The sequence below is a fragment of the Penaeus monodon genome, chromosome 24 (genome assembly GCF_015228065.2).
Source record: "Penaeus monodon isolate SGIC_2016 chromosome 24, NSTDA_Pmon_1, whole genome shotgun sequence".
NCBI classification, from domain to species: Eukaryota; Metazoa; Arthropoda; class Malacostraca; order Decapoda; family Penaeidae; genus Penaeus; species Penaeus monodon.
The window spans coordinates 6,901,916-6,902,268 of NC_051409.1; the positions used below are offsets into that span (position 1 = coordinate 6,901,916).

The 353-nt window shown below is 33.4% G+C and overlaps 1 protein-coding gene across 1 annotated transcript in view; it reads left to right on the plus strand.

Moving 5' to 3' along the window:
* Nucleotides 1–353, plus strand: part of LOC119588828 (glycine-rich RNA-binding protein 5, mitochondrial-like) — an 11,630-nt gene that overhangs the window by 2,645 nt on the left and 8,632 nt on the right. Inside the window, exon 2 of the mRNA XM_037937472.1 lies at nucleotides 182–191. Coding sequence (XP_037793400.1) covers nucleotides 182–191 — 10 coding nt within the window. The remainder of the gene's footprint in view (nucleotides 1–181; nucleotides 192–353) is intronic.

A 353-nucleotide genomic window follows, 5' to 3' on the forward strand; every position in this document is an offset into this window, starting at 1 on the left:
CTTCGGTAAAGAAGAGCAAGAAAATCAGAGGAAACTTTATCCAAGACAATCGCATATTCCTACGAGTCATTTGAATAAATTATTTCCATACTGGCGACCACTTTCCTTACCCTTTTCAAAGCCTCTGTTGTGGAGTTGATATTGATGTTCATAATCATGTGCTGTAACGCTTATGTTTTAGCACTGTGCTAGTTAGAATGAAATGCCAAAATCTAATTATTCTTGTTTAAAGTTGTCTATGTCAACCAGTTAATATACATAACATACGTATTTTGATGTGAATATTTTCATTTATAAAGCGAAACAGAAACAGAAAAGCACTTAGAAATTCCACGGAACAAAATACTGCAAAG